At 44.1% G+C, this 17,525-nt stretch overlaps 2 protein-coding genes across 2 annotated transcripts; one reads left to right on the top strand and one right to left on the bottom strand.

Annotated features, from left to right (window-relative positions):
- Positions 1-946: 946 nt before the first annotated feature.
- On the bottom strand, positions 947-2,968 carry LOC131944666 (peptidoglycan recognition protein 1-like). The gene is made up of 4 exons (XM_059305438.1): positions 2,862-2,968; positions 2,355-2,537; positions 1,476-1,589; positions 947-1,266 (listed from the first exon to the last, which is right to left on the bottom strand). The coding sequence occupies exons 1-4, from the start codon at positions 2,911-2,913 to the stop codon at positions 1,067-1,069; spliced, it is 549 nt and encodes a 182-aa protein (XP_059161421.1). The 5' UTR covers positions 2,914-2,968; the 3' UTR covers positions 947-1,066.
- Positions 2,969-5,043: 2,075 nt separating this feature from the next.
- LOC131944613 (bromodomain-containing protein DDB_G0280777) lies at positions 5,044-16,706 on the top strand. The gene is made up of 6 exons (XM_059305297.1): positions 5,044-5,089; positions 5,376-5,680; positions 6,646-6,835; positions 7,138-7,227; positions 14,075-14,217; positions 15,485-16,706. The coding sequence occupies exons 2-6, from the start codon at positions 5,517-5,519 to the stop codon at positions 16,299-16,301; spliced, it is 1,404 nt and encodes a 467-aa protein (XP_059161280.1). The 5' UTR covers positions 5,044-5,089; positions 5,376-5,516; the 3' UTR covers positions 16,302-16,706.
- The last annotated feature ends 819 nt before the right edge of the window (positions 16,707-17,525 follow it).

Below are 17,525 nucleotides of genomic sequence, written 5' to 3'. Positions count from 1 at the left end.
CAAAAAAAAATTCAGCCGGAGGCTTAGTCCGCCCCTGTAAAAATGCATATATTAAGTTATTCTTGTATTTATAGTGTGGTCCGCTTGAAGATATTTACCTCTTTATGCTAATATCGTAACTGTATTACACAATCATTCATCTAGCTAATTATTAAATGTGGCATAAATTAAACTGACTGCTAGGAGTAGATGACAGGTAGATGTCAGGTGTAAAACATCTGACGTCTGCAAAACGTGTAATGCTGTCAGGTTAATTACAAAGTTTAATTACTAATGAGTGCATACGGTATATGTTTGTGTGTACATACTGTATATGTTTGTGTGTACACGGTATATGTTTGTGTACCCACGGTATATGTTTGTGTACACACGGTATGTGTTTGTATGTACACGGTATATGTTTGTATGTACACGGTATATGTTTGTGTATATACGATATATGTTTGTGTTCACACTTTATATGTTTGTGTACTTTTACAAAAGGACACACGTTACACATGTAGGCTTGCTGCATTACAAGATTGTGTTAAAAATCAATCCCAGTCATAAGAAATACACGAGCAGATTTCAATCTGCTTTGTTTGTTGTCTGCTTCTCTCTGATGCCGATATAAACTAATAAAAACGACGCTTTTTTTTTTCGTTGTTGTTTTTTTTCTCTACGTAAAAATGAATACATTCCTGAATAACTAATTAAGGAAGTTTCTTTTTTGTTGTGAAATCTGTGCAGGTACAAGTAAAATAAGGACAGTCGCCATGTTGAAAATGAAACATTTCATAATATGTCCAGTTGCTTTCCCTGACAGTTCAGAGTTACCGGTCCTTACAGCCTGACGAAATATATAGGATGTGTTAGCATTTTCTTGTGTGTCTAATGATAGGAACATCTATGTAACTAGTGCACACAGACGAGTCAGGTTTTCATACATTCTAGTCATAAACTAATATTATAATTATAATCCAAGCTTTTATTTAATATTGTTAACAATTAAATCCCTGTGTTAAAATTTGTATTATCTTTCGGAAATGTAAAATTTAATCTTAAATAGAGGAAGTAGAGTTGGCATCTAATAATGTGGCCATGTTTTTATTTCCGTGTAGAGAGTATCGCCCGGACACTGAGTGCTGACCATGTCCCTGTGCCCCCTGAGGGTGTAGTTGGGCTGGATCTTGCCCAGAGTGACGCCACATGCGATCATGTCCTTAGCGGCCTGCAGAGCTGCGGCTGTGGGGAGCTTGCTCATAAAGTTGCCGATAAAACAGAAGCCTGAAAGTCAATGTCACATTTCAAATATTAAAACGTTTCATCCAGTGAATATGCATCCCTTCACTTTAAAATTAATTCATCAAATAATGTATATCACATTACTGATTACAACTGTATCAACTGTTTTTTCCCTCTTAATATAATTCCGTTTCTATCAGACTATTTTTAGCCTGTAGTGGGAAGATCTGAAACCGAAAGTAGAAACTTACCGTACCCCACACTGTTGTAGCCCTTGGTGTGGGCCCCGACCTTATCCCAGCCACGCCCCTCATAGACAGCACCATCCCCACCAATAACATAGCTGTAGCCGATGTCGTCCCACTCTGGGAATCAAACATGTATCGTTATATATGGCTGTCATGTGTCATCATATGTGGTATACTGCAGCTCAGTCTAATTGCGGCTTGCAGCAAGAAGAAATGTCTTAGCCTGATATTATCCATGGCCAGAGTGTTTGACTATTTTAATAAGACAGGAAGATTGGCTTGCACACAGTACACAGTACACGGTGTACAAGTCAATAGTTACCATTGAAAGCGCTAAATAGTTTAAAGTATAGATAGAGTGTGTGTCGATATTTACTATTGATAGAAAATAAAGTCAATACGAGAAATTTTAGAATGTAAGTCATTACTCACTATAGGAAAAATGTAAGTCATAACTCACTACAGAGAGAATGTAAGTCATTACTCACTACAGACAGAATGTAAGTCATTACTTACTGTAGTTAGAATGTAAGTCATTACTCACTACAGAGAGAATGTAAGTCATTACTCACTACAGAGAGAATGTAAGTCATTACTCACTACAGAGAGAATGTAAGTCATTACTCACTACAGAGAGAATGTAAGTCATTACTCACTACAGAGAGAATGTAAGTCGTTACTTTACTGTAGATAGAATGTAAGTCACTACTCACTACAGAGAGAATGTAAGTCATTACTCACTACAGAGAGAATGTAAGTCATTACTCACTACAGAGAGAATGTAAGTCATTACTCACTACAGAGAGAATGTAAGTCATTACTCACTACAGAGAGAATGTAAGTCGTTACTTTACTGTAGACAGAATGTAAGCCACTACTCACTATTGACCTGCATGTGCAAGGTCTGGTAGCTCCTGACCTTGGCTGAGCAGGTAGCCCTGTCAGTACATTCACCTGACGCCCCGTGATGGATGAAGGCGTAACGCAAGGGGTTAGTGAGGGTGGAGCTGTTCTTGTGGGCGGCAGCTCCCCACTCTGCTCGTGTGACTACGGTGGGGCAGGCTCCTGAGGTAGGTATCATTTTAAAATATGCATGTATTTCTCTTTGAAGAAAACAGCTAATGCATTTTATTTTATATTTCTCTTTGTAGAAAACAGCTAATGCATTTTATTTTATTTTTCCCTTTGTATAAAACAGTCAATGTATTTTATGCTGTGCTTAGCGAGTAACTGTCATTTCCATCTATTTTCCTGCTACCACAGTCCAAGTACGTACTGAAAACTAACACTATAAACTCTGTGTTCACACCTCATATTAACTAGGCAACAGCTGTTCGTTATGTTACTTTCTACTTGCTACTGAATCCTGGGTAAATAAAATGCACTTACCCAAGGCAAAATCTATCCCAAGGACCAGCAAACAAAAAATTATGAGGTTCATTGCGTAATTTGGTCGTGTGTGTGTGGACACAGCAAACAGTTGAGGGGAATATATAGGGCCTCGGGTTTTACCGGTGTGCAGTAGGCGTCGGTGGAGGATATAGAATAGCGTGTATGGCGGACGGGAGAGTTGGGTGGGGGGGGGGGATTGTGTCATATTGAATAGCTAAAGTTGTGTGTGATTGTGTGACATTGAATAGCTAAAGGTTGTGTGTGATTTGTGATATTCAATACCCAGCGTATATATATATATATATGTATGTGTGTGTGCGCGCGCATGCGCGTGCGTGCGTGTGTGCGTGTGTGCGTGTGTGCGTGTGTGTGTGTGCATATGTCGCTATGTTTGTGTTCAGTTTTTAATTCGTTAAACAAAATAAAAGGAAGCTTAACCTGAAACTGGATTAAACACGAACATAATATAAACAAATGTAGTTAAGGTCAAGGGACAACTGGGTGAATGACAGCTAGGCAACGGTCGACTTGGACAAGTTTTCTTTTGACGTCCAAATTTAAAATTATTAGTGTCTAGTAGTTATTTTAATAAATAGTCTTTTTTTAATATATACGTGTAATAAAGGTCATTTATTTTCAGTCATATATTGTTGTTTTAATCTAAGTGTTAACTTTGAAGCTAAACCCTATCATACATGTAACATACGCTTGTCAAAATAAAAAAAAACATCTAGATTATCTATATATTATGTTGGACAAAAGAACAAAGTATGTCAAGGGTAATCTCTATGCTGGACACAAGAACAAAGTATGTCAAGGGTAATCTCTATGCTGGACAAAAGGACAAAGTATGTCAAGGGTAATCTCTATGTTGGACAAAAGGACAAAGTATGTCAAGGGTCATCTCTATGTTGGACAAAAGGACAAAGTATGTCAAGAGTCAAGGGTCATCTCTATGTTGGACAAAGCACCAGAGAGTGTCAAGTTTAATCTCTATGTTGGACAAAAGGACAAAGTATGTCAAGGGTAATCTCTATGCTGGACAAAAGGACAAAGTATGTCAAGGGTAATCTCTATGTTGGACAAAAGGACAAAGTATGTCAAGGGTAATCTCTATGTTGGACAAAAGGACAAAGTATGTCAAGGGTAATCTCTATGTTGGACAAAAGGACAAAGTATGTCAAGAGTCAAGGGTCATCTCTATGTTGGACAAAGCACCAGAGAGTGTCAAGTTTAATCTCTATGTTGGACAAAAGGACAAAGTATGTCAAGGGTAATCTCTATGCTGGACAAAAGGACAAAGTATGTCAAGGGTAATCTCTATGTTGGACAAAAGGACAAAGTATGTCAAGAGTCAAGGGTCATCTCTATGTTGGACAAAGCACCAGAGAGTGTCAAGTTTAATCTCTATGCTGGACAAAAGGACAAAGTATGTCAAGGGTAATCTCTATGTTGGACAAAGCACCAGAGAGTGTCAAGTTTAATCTGCCCATCTGTCCGTCATCAATCGATGACTTGACGGGAGTCACATGATCTAGTCAGCTGATGATGTCACAGATGATTTCAAAACATGTGTTTTGTGGCAAACCACACCACAACAAACCATACCATACCAAACCACACCAAACTACACCAAACCACACCAAACCACACAAAACAGTTCGCGTATCGTTTGAATAAAGGCTTGAAATGAAAGAATTTCGCGATCTAAAAATATGAAGAATTAATTGATGAATAAAAAAAACCTCCAATTTATTTAGGATCATCTGGTTGAATAATGTCAAGTCAGTGTTAAGTTAAATGTTTGAAGCTGTCACTTACCTGTCACTCAAAATATACAGTGTGGTTATAGGTGAACAATTTAAGTTAACAAAATGACATCACAGGGTAGGGGGTGGGGGGGAGGAGAGGATGACATGGTTTGACATTGACGATAAAGTTGAGGGCGAATCTTGAAAACGAAACAACACGTTAAAACGGCAGCTAAAACAATGTTAGTTTGCTGCGGTCTGTCTTCAGTTTAAGACATCTGGTCGTTACGTCGTGTGTTTTTTTGGTGTTTCTTTTCTTTTTTATATTTAGGTTTTTTTTTTCAAAAAAATTTTTTTTTTTAATTTTTAACGAGCTAACTACATTTACAATTTACCAGCAATGAAACAGGGCATCGAAATACTGCAACGGAGGCGACGGTGAAGCTAGCTGATAACAATCTATTGTTAACAGAGGTAGATCCTATTTCAACTTATATTTTATGATAGCCCTATACTATAATAAATTTTAAATGATAAACAAAAACAAACCGCTTTACGCCCAAACTACAATAACTAAAATACAACAAAAATACGATTACTGAATTCTTCTAATTCGATTTTAATAAAAATGGCTTAATATTTCAGAGAATATAATGATTTTCTTTTAATAATTATGACTATTTTCTTCATTCATCAAAATTCATGACGCCATCTCCCTTGATTTTTCAAATGATGTCATATCCGCTTCCATTGACGGAAGTCCAAGCAAAATGTCTGCCCTGCGCGTTTCACAGTAGCAGATAAGAGCAGGCAGACAAGATCTTGTGACTGGCAGATCACTAGGCCTCAGAGTGAAACCTTTGAGAAGAACAATTGAAATCGGCGCCAAGTCCAACCTGCAATGTCCGAAACCGTCCCTAGTCAGCCTTCCGATAGTCTGCTTCATTCTGACGTGCTGTTCCGTGTGTTGGGAGGGGACGCCATGCAAATCCTGAGGTGTGGGATATGCATGGAATTTTTCGACGTACCAATAGTCTTACCGTGTGGACATACTTTCTGCCTTCAGTAAGCCATAAACTTTTTGACGTACAAATAGTTTTACCGAATGGACTTAAAACAATTTTTGACGTAGCAATAGTCTTACACAGTGGCGTAGCGAGGTCGGGTGTCACCCGGTGCGGCACTTAATGGTGTCATCCCCCAGAGGCGTAGCGACCCTTCCCGGGGACAAACTTTCAAACTTTCGATTTGCACACCCCCCGCCCCCCTCAAACTTTCGATTTGCAACCCCCCCCTTAAACTTTTGATTTGCACCCCCCCCCCCCCACCTCAAGTTTTTCTCTATATATTTTGCTATTTTTTGCCTTGGTGTCACCCCCCTAAATGGTGTCACCCGTGCGATCCGCACCCCCCGCCCCCCCCCCCCCCCCGCACTACTATGGACATACTTTCTTCCTTCATTAGACCAACAGCTCTTTAGAGAACCTAAGATACAGTAGTTTTTCTTTTCAGAAGAGTTTCTGTCGATGCATTGTTTTACCTTCTTTCAATGTTTGTTCTGTTAACAGTTTTGGTTTGATTTGATTTGTATCGATATTCACATAAGTGGTGATAATGGTGATTTAACATGAAGTTTTTCATCGGACCAGGTAATCGGCTATTGCTCGGGGTAAAGTATCAGTAATACGTTTACACCAGCAATTAATGGGTCAGAGCTATTCATGTATCTGAATACTTGATTCATTATCTGTTGATAGCATCATGCCTATGTGACACGGGTAGTAAGTAACAAAACAATGTGAAGTTATCATTTCAGTCCTAATGGTCAACAGGCGGGGTTCACGACTATCTGTGACCTCGGCACATAAAGGGATAGTGAGGTCAGCGCTATGCCAAGCTGTCTTTACATACCCTAAAGTGAATCAGGTATTCATAAAACCTGGCTGAACTCTGCGACGTTAGAAGTCGAGATCTCTATCATCCGACCACGCCATCCCATGACCTCTTGCTCTCCCCCCCTCTCCTCACAGATGCCTGACAGAGATGTGCAAACATGCCAGCCGAAACTGTGTGCTGAGCCCGCTCAAAGATCTGAGGATAGGATGCCCCAACTGCCGAGTACTGATTTACGCCTCGCCCATACTGGAGCGCAACGTTACGTGCAACTTCATCATACAGTCGTTCATCGAGTGTCTTAGGGCGAGGGATGGGCGGCAAAGGGTTAGTACAACTTCATCATACAGTCGAGTGTCTTAGGGCGAGGGATGGGCGGCAAAGAGTAAGGATATTGGCGACATAGAGTGTCTAAAGGCGGCAAAGAGTAAGTATATTAGCAGCATAATGCACCAAGAGACGGCAAAAAGTTAGTATCTTGGCGGCATAGAGTGTCTTAGAGCGGCAAATATTAAGTACATAATATGCGCAGAAATCACCTTAGGGCGAGGGATGGACGGCAAAAGAGAAAGTGCTAGACATTACTCTGGTTTGAAATGATATCTTAGACGTCCTCCTTGTGTTTTCAGCTCAGCACGGGAGTCAACACTGATGAAGTGAGGGTGGGGCCAAAGATTCGGGCCGTCAGTGACTTGGAGATACAGAGGGTGATTAAAGAGGTAAGGGATTCGAACCCAAAACATGTACGTTCCAGTACGGTGTGGTCGAGTGGTCAAGTTCGAGAGTTCAGTTCTCAGACTGAGGTTTGTCACAAGTAGTTTTTGCTGTCCTTACACCCGATGAGACAACTTTATGTGTTCCTCCCCAAACCTACAGCCGGCTGAGCTGTAGGGTCAGTGCTATCTGTTACTGTCTGCCTGTCTGCAGGGTCAGTGCTATCTGTTACTGTCTGCCTGTCTGTAGGGTCAGTGCTATCTGTTACTGTCTGCCTGTCTGTAGGGTCAGTGCTATCTGTTACTGTCTGCAGGGTCAGTGCTATCTGTTACTGTCTGCCTGTCTGTGGGGTCAGTGCTGTCTGTTACTGTCTGCAGGGTCAGTGCTATCTGTTACTGTCTGCCTGTCTGTGGGGTCAGTGCTGTCTGTTACTGTCTGCAGGGTCAGTGCTATCTGTTACTGTCTGCAGGGTCAGTGCTATCTGTTACTGTCTGCCTGTCTGTAGGGTCAGTGCTATCTGTTACTGTCTGCCTGTCTGCAGGGTCAGTGCTATCTGTTACTGTCTGCCTGTCTGCAGGGTCAGTGCTATCTGTTACTGTCTGCAGGGTCAGTGCTATCTGTTACTGTCTGCCTGTCTGTAGGGTCAGTACTATCTGTTACTGTCTGCAGGGTCAGTGCTATCTGTTACTGTCTGCCTGTCTGCAGGGTCAGTGCTATCTGTTACTGTCTGCCTGTCTGCAGGGTCAGTGCTATCTGTTACTGTCTGCCTGTCTGCAGGGTCAGTGCTATCTGTTACTGTCTGCCTGTCTGTAGGGTCAGTGCTATCTGTTACTGTCTGCCTGTCTGTAGGGTCAGTGCTATCTGTTACTGTCTGCAGGGTCAGTGCTATCTGTTACTGTCTGCCTGTCTGTGGGGTCAGTGCTGTCTGTTACTGTCTGCAGGGTCAGTGCTATCTGTTACTGTCTGCCTGTCTGTAGGGTCAGTGCTATCTGTTACTGTCTGCCTGTCTGTAGGGTCAGTGCTATCTGTTACTGTCTGCAGGGTCAGTGCTATCTGTTACTGTCTGCCTGTCTGCAGGGTCAGTGCTATCTGTTACTGTCTGCAGGGTCAGTGCTATCTGTTACTGTCTGCCTGTCTGTAGGGTCAGTACTATCTGTTACTGTCTGCAGGGTCAGTGCTATCTGTTACTGTCTGCCTGTCTGCAGGGTCAGTGCTATCTGTTACTGTCTGCCTGTCTGCAGGGTCAGTGCTATCTGTTACTGTCTGTGGGGTCAGTGCTATCTGTTACTGTCTGCCTGTCTGCAGGGTCAGTGCTATCTGTTACTGTCTGCCTGTCTGCAGGGTCAGTGCTATCTGTTACTGTCTGCCTGTCTGTAGGGTCAGTGCTATCTGTTACTGTCTGCAGGGTCAGTGCTATCTGTTACTGTCTGCCTGTCTGCAGGGTCAGTGCTATCTGTTACTGTCTGCCTGTCTGTGGGGTCAGTGCTATCTGTTACTGTCTGCCTGTCTGTAGGGTCAGTGCTATCTGTTACTGTCTGCAGGGTCAGTGCTATCTGTTACTGTCTGCCTGTCTGCAGGGTCAGTGCTATCTGTTACTGTCTGCCTGTCTGCAGGGTCAGTGCTATCTGTTACTGTCTGTGGGGTCAGTGCTATCTGTTACTGTCTGCCTGTCTGCAGGGTCAGTGCTATCTGTTACTGTCTGCCTGTCTGCAGGGTCAGTGCTATCTGTTACTGTCTGCCTGTCTGTAGGGTCAGTGCTATCTGTTACTGTCTGCAGGGTCAGTGCTATCTGTTACTGTCTGCCTGTCTGTAGGGTCAGTGCTATCTGTTACTGTCTGCCTGTCTGTAGGGTCAGTGCTATCTGTTACTGTCTGCAGGGTCAGTGCTATCTGTTACTGTCTGCCTGTCTGCAGGGTCAGTGCTATCTGTTACTGTCTGCCTGTTTGTGGGGTCAGTGCTATCTGTTACTGTCTGCAGGGTCAGTGCTATCTGTTACTGTCTGCCTGTCTGCAGGGTCAGTGCTATCTGTTACTGTCTGCCTGTCTGTGGGGTCAGTGCTATCTGTTACTGTCTGCCTGTCTGCAGGGTCAGTGCTATCTGTTACTGTCTGCAGGGTCAGTGCTATCTTTTACTGTCTGCCTGTTTGTGGGGTCAGTGCTATCTGTTACTGTCTGCCTGTCTGTAGGGTCACTGCTATCTGTTACTGTCTGCAGGGTCAGTGCTATCTGTTACTGTCTGCCTGTCTGCAGGGTCAGTGCTATCTGTTACTGTCTGCCTGTCTTCAGGGTCAGTGCTATCTGTTACTGTCTGCCTGTCTGCAGGGTCAGTGCTATCTGTTACTGTCTGCAGGGTCAGTGCTATCTGTTACTGTCTGCCTGTCTGCAGGGTCAGTGTTATCTGTTACTGTCTGCCTGTCTGCAGGGTCAGTGCTATCTGTTACTGTCTGCCTGTCTGCAGGGTCAGTGCTATCTGTTACTGTCTGCCTGTCTGCAGGGTCAGTGCTATCTGTTACTGTCTGCCTGTCTGTAGGGTCAGTGCTATCTGTTACTGTCTGCCTGTCTGCAGGGTCAGTGCTATCTGTTACTGTCTGCCTGTCTGTGGGGTCAGTGCTATCTGTTACTGTCTGCAGGGTCAGTGCTATCTGTTACTGTCTGCCTGTCTGCAGGGTCAGTGCTATCTGTTACTGTCTGCAGGGTCAGTGCTATCTGTTACTGTCTGCAGGGTCAGTGCTATCTGTTACTGTCTGCCTGTCTGTAGGGTCAGTGCTATCTGTTACTGTCTGCCTGTCTGTAGGGTCAGTACTATCTGTTACTGTCTGCAGGGTCAGTGCTATCTGTTACTGTCTGCCTGTCTGCAGGGTCAGTGCTATCTGTTACTGTCTGCCTGTTTGTGGGGTCAGTGCTATCTGTTACTGTCTGCAGGGTCAGTGCTATCTGTTACTGTCTGCCTGTCTGCAGGGTCAGTGCTATCTGTTACTGTCTGCCTGTCTGTGGGGTCAGTGCTATCTGTTACTGTCTGCAGGGTCAGTGCTATCTGTTACTGTCTGCCTGTCTGCAGGGTCAGTGCTATCTGTTACTGTCTGCCTGTCTGTGGGGTCAGTGCTATCTGTTACTGTCTGCAGGGTCAGTGCTATCTGTTACTGTCTGCCTGTCTGCAGGGTCAGTGCTATCTGTTACTGTCTGCCTGTCTGTAGGGTCAGTGCTATCTGTTACTGTCTGCAGGGTCAGTGCTATCTGTTACTGTCTGCCTGTCTGCAGGGTCAGTGCTATCTGTTACTGTCTGCCTGTCTGCAGGGTCAGTGCTATCTGTTACTGTCTGCAGGGTCAGTGCTATCTGTTACTGTCTGCCTGTCTGTAGGGTCAGTACTATCTGTTACTGTCTGCAGGGTCAGTGCTCTCTGTTACTGTCTGCCTGTCTGCAGGGTCAGTGCTATCTGTTACTGTCTGCCTGTTTGTGGGGTCAGTGCTATCTGTTACTGTCTGCAGGGTCAGTGCTATCTGTTACTGTCTGCCTGTCTGCAGGGTCAGTGCTATCTGTTACTGTCTGCCTGTCTGTGGGGTCAGTGCTATCTGTTACTGTCTGCAGGGTCAGTGCTATCTGTTACTGTCTGCCTGTCTGCAGGGTCAGTGCTATCTGTTACTGTCTGCCTGTCTGTGGGGTCAGTGCTATCTGTTACTGTCTGCAGGGTCAGTGCTATCTGTTACTGTCTGCTTGTCTGCAGGGTCAGTGCTATCTGTTACTGTCTGCCTGTCTGTAGGGTCAGTGCTATCTGTTACTGTCTGCAGGGTCAGTGCTATCTGTTACTGTCTGCCTGTCTGCAAGGTCAGTGCTATCTGTTACTGTCTGCCTGTCTGTGGGGTCAGTGCTATCTGTTACTGTCTGCAGGGTCAGTGCTATCTGTTACTGTCTGCCTGTCTGCAGGGTCAGTGCTATCTGTTACTGTCTGCCTGTCTGTAGGGTCAGTGCTATCTGTTACTGTCTGCAGGGTCAGTGCTATCTGTTACTGTCTGCAGGGTCAGTGCTATCTGTTACTGTCTGCCTGTCTGCAGGGTCAGTGCTATCTGTTACTGTCTGCCTGTCTGTGGGGTCAGTGCTATCTGTTACTGTCTGCCTGTCTGTGGGGTCAGTGCTATCTGTTACTGTCTGCAGGGTCAGTGCTATCTGTTACTGTCTGCCTGTCTGCAGGGTCAGTGCTATCTGTTACTGTCTGCAGGGTCAGTGCTATCTGTTACTGTCTGCCTGTCTGTGGGGTCAGGGCTATCTGTTACTGTCTGCAGGGTCAGTGCTATTTGTTACTGTCTGCCTGTCTGCAGGGTCAGTGCTATCTGTTACTGTCTGCCTGTCTGCAGGGTCAGTGCTATCTGTTACTGTCTGCCTGTCTGTGGGGTCAGTGCTATCTGTTACTGTCTGCAGGGTCAGTGCTATCTGTTACTGTCTGCCTGTCTGCAGGGTCAGTGCTATCTGTTACTGTCTGCCTGTCTGCAGGGTCAGTGCTATCTGTTACTGTCTGCCTGTCTGTGGGGTCAGTGCTATCTGTTACTATCTGCCTGTCTGTAGGGTCAGTGCTATCTGTTACTGTCTGCAGGGTCAGTGCTATCTGTTACTGTCTGCCTGTCTGTGGGGTCAGTGCTATCTGTTACTGTCTGCCTGTCTGTGGGGTCAGTGCTATCTGTTACTGTCTGCAGGGTCAGTGGTATCTGTTACTGTCTGCCTGTCTGCAGGGTCAGTGCTATCTGTTACTGTCTGCCTGTCTGCAGGGTCAGTGCTATCTGTTACTGTCTGCCTGTCTGTGGGGTCAGTGCTATCTGTTACTGTCTGCCTGTCTGTAGGGTCAGTGCTATCTGTTACTGTCTGCAGGGTCAGTGCTATCTGTTACTGTCTGCCTGTCTGTGGGGTCAGTGCTATCTGTTACTGTCTGCCTGTCTGTAGGGTCAGTGCTATCTGTTACTGTCTGCCTGTCTGTAGGGTCAGTGCTATCTGTTACTGTCTGCCTGTCTGTAGGGTCAGTGCTATCTGTTACTGTCTGCCTGTCTGTAGGGTCAGTGCTATCTGTTACTGTCTGCAGGGTCAGTGCTATCTGTTACTGTCTGCCTGTCTGCAGGGTCAAAGCTATCTGTTACTGTCTGCCTGTCTGTGGGGTCAGTGCTATCTGTTACTGTCTGCAGGGTCAGTGCTATCTGTTACTGTCTGCCTGTCTGTAGGGTCAGTGCTATCTGTTACTGTCTGCAGGGTCAGTGCTATCTGTTACTGTCTGCCTGTCTGCAGGGTCAGTGCTATCTGTTACTGTCTGCCTGTCTGCAGGGTCAGTGCTATCTGTTACTGTCTGCAGGGTCAGTGCTATCTGTTACTGTCTGCCTGTCCTGAAGCCTCACTGCCGAGTACCACGTATCATGTGTACCTTGTGTTGTTGTAGCTGTTATACTGTCATCTCACTAAGATTGTCCGTACATGTGTACCTTGTGTTGTTGTAGCCGTTACACTGCTATCTCACTAAGATTGTGTTGTTGTAGCTGTTACACTATCATCTCACTAAGATTGTGTTGTTGTAGTCGATACACTGTCATCTCACTAGATTTTGTTGTTGTAGCTGTTACACTATCATCTCACTAAGATTGTGTTGTTGTAGCCATTACACTGTCATCTCACTAAAATTGTGTTGTTGTAGCCATTACACTGTCATCTCACTAAGATTGTGTTGTTGTAGCCATTACACTGTCATCTCACTAAGATTGTGTTGTTGTAGCCGTTACACTGTCATCTCACTAAGATTGTGTTGCTGTAGCTGTTACACTATCATCTCACTAAGATTGTGTTGTTGTAGTCGTTACACTGTCATCTCACTAAGATTGTGTTGTTGTAGCCGTTACACTGTCATCTCACTAAGATTGTGTTGTTGTAGCCGTTACACTGTCATCTCACTAAGATTGTGTTGTTGTAGCTGTTACACTATCATCTCACTAAGATTGTGTTGTTGTAGCCGTTACACTGTCATCTCACTAAGATTGTGTTGTTGTAGCTGTTACACTATCATCTCACTAAGATTGTGTTGTTGTAGCCGTTACACTGTCATCTCACTAAGATTGTGTTGTTGTAGCTGTTAAAGTGTCATCTCACTAAGATTGTGTTGTTGTAGCTGTTGCACTATCATCTCACTAAGATTGTGTTGTTGTAGCCATTACACTGTCATCTCACTAAGATTGTGTTGTTGTAGCCGTTACACTGTCATCTCACTAAGATTGTGTTGTTGTAGCTGTTATACTGTCATCTCACTAAGATTGTGTTGTTGTAGCTGTTACACTATCATCCCACTAAGATTGTGTTGTTGTAGCCGTTACACTGTCATCTCACTAAGATTGTGTTGTTGTAGCTGTTACACTATCATCTCACTAAGATTGTGTTGTTGTAGCTGTTACACTATCATCTCACTAAGATTGTGTTGTTGTAGCCGTTACACTGTCATCTCACTAAGATTGTGTTGTTGTAGCTGTTACACTATCATCTCACTAAGATTGTGTTGTTGTAGCTGTTACACTATCATCCCACTAAGATTGTGTTGTTGTAGCCGTTACACTGTCATCTCACTAAGATTGTGTTGCTGTAGCTGTTACACTGTCATCTCACTAAGATTGTGTTGTTGTAGCCGTTACACTGTCATCTCACTAAGATTGTGTTGTTGTAGCCGTTACACTGTCATCTCACTAAGATTGTGTTGTTGTAGCCGTTACACTGTCATCTCACTAAGATTGTGTTGTTGTAGCCGTTACACTGTCATCTCACTAAGATTGTCCACACATGTGTACCTTGTGTTGTTGTAGCTGTTATACCGTCATCTCACTAAGATTTTTTATACAGGTGGACCGACTAACGGACTCATTGGGGAAGCGGAACGTTCTCGACAACGCTTATTTTGAGGTGGATGAGATCAGGAGGCAATATCTTGCGGATGAGGCAAAGAGGCAGGAAGAGGAAGAAGAACAACTCAAGCATAAAACGTGGTAAGTAACGAGACAACTCAAGCATAAAACGTGGTAGGTAACGAGACAACTCAAGCATAAAACGTGGTGGGTAACGAGACAACAGGTTAAAAAAAAACATTACCATAGTAACCCGGATATTGTTGTACAACTTTCATAGAACTTGATTCTTCTGTCATAGATCGGAAATTGCGAGTGAAATCTCAACCACTTATACCGTACCGATTTCTTTTTTAAACATCAATTGCGACATGCAGTTTGACAAATTTAAATATCTAATAACTTCTTAAATTAAAGATTGTATTAAGTCCTAGCTTTATCGCGCTATTAAGTAAATTTTATTGGGTTTATTTACATCGCTAATTTTTTTAGCTATGAAATGTGATTCTTTTAAAAGTATTACATTTTTAATGTAATAAAGCTGTTATAAATAAGACTTTTAAATATACACAAAAAAAAGAAAATAACCTTATTTTCTTCAAATATATAACAATTCGCTACTATTTACTTTATAGTAAACGAGCCGTCCCGCGGCGTATCATACGCCGCTATTTAGTTGTTTTATTTTCTACAGTTCAGTAATTCATAGTTTGTGAATTCGACAGAACTAACGCTGCCACTGAAAATATTTGCTTTAAAACACTATCAGTAGCTCGTTAAAGGACGATAACCCCCCACCCCTTTTCCCCAACCCCAACTCCCCCCCCCCACCCCGTGTAAGTAAACTCCTCTTAGTTACCTCCCCTAAGTTTAAAATCGTTTCAAACTAAATTATCTGCCCCCAATAGCCGTCACTAAACCCGGCTCTACGAATGAAACATTTAGTGTGAACCACAGCTCACCAGACCATGTAGGGGTGGGGTGGTAGGGAGCGCGCTTACAGCTTGTTTTCTAGCGTCTCCCAGAAGAGAATTATACATATAGATTTAATTTAAAGAAAATCATTTAATTTAATTTTTTTAGTGCATACAACACTATGTTGTTATTATGTAAGTTTTTATTAAATACTTTAAACTACTTACGAATCATTGATCACATAATTAAACAGCTAAACGAAGATTTCTATCGAGTTATTCGAATTAGCGGGTTCTAAACTATAAGCCGCTAGGTAGTGTGTCAGTCAGTTGTATCGGCGACCGGGCTTCGGTACGGTGAGCATACACGGGAACGATGAGATTTTTAACTAGCCGGAACTGGCCTGGACACCGGCTAGTCAGACCGGCTAATTCCCTATAAGCAAGTTTACAGTGAGTACCAGTTTACTTTAAACTCGAACTTTCTGTTTCAGGAATCAAAACCGAGGTACTCACGTGGTTTCCAGTCAATTACGTCATCAACAGCCATTTTTACAACAACGCTCCAGACCTTTCACCTGGGATTTGATCAACAACCAGTCGATGACATTATCATCATCATCTCCGTTTCAACAGCAACTCAGCATACAACAGCCCAGTTTACAACAGCACAGCTCACAACAGCCCTGTTTACAACAGCAACTCGGCTTACAACAGCACAGCCTACAACAGCAACTCAGCTTACAACAGCCCAACTTACAACAACCTAACTTACAACAGCCCGGCTTACAACAGCCCGGCTTACAACAGCCCGGCTTACAACAGCCCGGCTTACAACAGCCCGGCTTACAACAACCTAACTTACAACAGCCCGGCTTACAACAGCCCGGCTTACAACAGCCCAGCTTACAACAGCCCGGCTTACAACAGCCCGGCTTACAACAGCCACAGCGACCAACTCAATATCCCAACCAACTCCAACAACAGGCGCATCCACCGCCCCAATCGGCGCACCCACCCCAGCAGACGGTGCACCCACCCCAGCAGACGGTGCATTCTCTGCCACCCCCGCCAACAAGTCAAAACCAACAAGCAGTTCAACCTAACGCCTGCCGGCTATCCCAACAACAACAAGTGCCACCCAACTTATGTCGGATATCAAAAATGGCGACTGTCCTTCCGCTGCAGCGATGCCCGGATGTGGGTCACGGCTCGGGGCAGCAGATGGAGGCGCACTCTCGTCTGGACAACGACCCGGCCATCATGTCCTACTCGTACAAGGCGGCGGCAGCGGCGGCAGGCAACAAATGACGGCAACCATCAGACTGCGTCTCTCCTTGCCGTCATTTGTATTCGCCTCGATAAGTGTATGGGGATTCGTGGCACGGAACATCACTTCTATGTCGAAGCCGAACCTCGCAACTAAACAGCAACGATCACACATGTTGAAAGCATCGCACACTTCACACTCTTCTACTTGAGCTGTCTTGTCACTTTGTGTCCAACTTGATGTCAGGATATCATCACACAACATCATTCACCAAGCTACGCAGGCCACGACAAATTGTCCACTCGAGTTCTTTCCCTTTTATGTTAAAACTTATTCTTTTGGAAATTTTCTAGACAAATGTATTTGTGTGGGAAGGTTTACATACTTTCAGATGTTAGCACTGGATAGCACCCAAGGATCTATGGTGATGACAATAAAATGTTATACAAGCAACAAGCCGTGTGATGTGTCACAAATGTGGTGTGGTGTTCGGGGGAAGGGGTTTGAGAGATTGTGACAGTATGTGGTTGGGTAAATGGCATTATGGGAAGGTGGTTGTGACAATCTGTGACAGGGGTAAATAGCACTGTGGGGAGTAGTCGGGGTGGTTGTGACAATCTGTGACAGGGGTAAAATAGCACTGTGGGGGGGGGGGGGGAGTCGGGGTGGTTGTGACAATCTGTGACAGTGGTGAATAGCACTGTGGGGGGGAGGGGTCGCGGTGGTTGTGACAATCTGTGACAGGGGTGAATAGCACTGTTGGAAGGGGTCGAGGAAGTTGTGACAATCTGTGACAGGGGTAAATAGCACTGTGGGGAGGGGTCGGGATAGTTGTGACAATCAGTGACAAGGGTAAATAGCACTGTGGGGGGGGGGGGGTCGAGGTGGTTGTGACAATCTGTGACAGGGGTAAATAGCAATGTGGGGAGGGGTCGGGGTGGTTGTAACGGGTAAACGGCACTCTGGGAAGTTGTCTATATATTCCAAAGTTCGATTACACTTTCAAGCTTTATTAACAACAGAGTTTATTGTTCTAGCGGTTCCGGCCAGGACTTAGCCCCGGCAGAGGTAAAAAGCTTTCACTTAGATTGACAGGTAGCTTTATGGTGGTAGGGGGAGGGATCTATTTTATTCAAATCTCCTTCATGTTGTTGCTGTTTTAAAACGTAACAACAAAAGTAGAAATTAAATACTATAAATTTAAATTAATTTAGATCCTAAAATGCAAAGATGAGAAAAGGCTCATTGCTGAAATTATTAACAAA

The sequence above is a fragment of the Physella acuta genome, unplaced genomic scaffold, assembly GCF_028476545.2.
Source record: "Physella acuta isolate Inbredline_101_S28 unplaced genomic scaffold, ASM2847654v3 ptg000502l, whole genome shotgun sequence".
NCBI lineage: Eukaryota > Metazoa > Mollusca > Gastropoda > Physidae > Physella > Physella acuta.
The sequence above is the reverse complement of the archived record's forward strand: the minus strand, read 5'-3'. Positions and strand labels throughout refer to the sequence as shown.